The sequence below is a fragment of the Pygoscelis adeliae genome, unplaced genomic scaffold, assembly GCF_000699105.1.
Source record: "Pygoscelis adeliae isolate BGI_AS28 unplaced genomic scaffold, ASM69910v1 Scaffold39, whole genome shotgun sequence".
In the NCBI taxonomy this organism is placed as follows: domain Eukaryota; kingdom Metazoa; phylum Chordata; class Aves; order Sphenisciformes; family Spheniscidae; genus Pygoscelis; species Pygoscelis adeliae.
Genome location: NW_008825534.1, coordinates 523,000 through 523,593, shown reverse-complemented (window position 1 = coordinate 523,593; position 594 = coordinate 523,000). Strand labels below are relative to the sequence as shown.

The 594-nt window shown below is 64.5% G+C and overlaps 1 protein-coding gene across 1 annotated transcript in view; it reads left to right on the top strand.

Annotated features, from left to right (window-relative positions):
• The first annotated feature begins 39 nt into the window (after positions 1-39).
• The window catches only part of LOC103923454 (sulfotransferase 1A1-like), a 1,513-nt gene continuing 958 nt past the window's right edge, over positions 40-594 (top strand). Inside the window, exons 1-3 of the mRNA XM_009331806.1 lie at positions 40-184; positions 259-384; positions 486-578. Coding sequence (XP_009330081.1) covers positions 40-184; positions 259-384; positions 486-578 — 364 coding nt within the window. The remainder of the gene's footprint in view (positions 185-258; positions 385-485; positions 579-594) is intronic.

The window sequence follows — 594 nt, the reverse complement described above, 5'->3', positions numbered from 1 at the left end:
AGGGAGGACAGCCAGTGCCACGGGGACCAGCCGTTGGCCATGGGGAAGGAAGACGTGGTCAGGGAGGAGCTGGGCAGCCTCCATGGCATCCCCCTCTACAAGTGCTTCGTTGAAGGCTGGCCACAGGTGGAGGCTTTCCAAGCCCGGGCAGATGACCTGCTCATCGCCACCTACCCCAAATCAGGTGAGTGGCCCCGGGGAAGCGTGCAGGGGAGACGGGGTGACGCCAGCCCTTGCAACGCTGTCCCTGTGCTGCAGGCACAACGTGGCTGAGCGAGATCCTGGACATGATCTACCATGATGGTGATGTGGAGAAATGCGACGGCATGGCCATCTTCAACCGGGTGCCCTTCCTGGAAATGAAGGTCCCTGAGATGCTGAGCGGTGAGCCCCCAGCTGCCCCCCTGGGTTGGGTGGGGAGGGGGCTGAGCCGGGGTGGGGGTGAGGGTGCTGGGGCTCACATTGCTAAGCCCCCTGTCCCGCAGGCATCGAGCTGCTGGAGAAAACCCCGTCCCCGCGGCTGGTGAAGACCCATCTCCCAGTCTGGCTCCTCCCGACCTCCTTCCAGGACCAGGACTGCAAGGGAACGCTGCG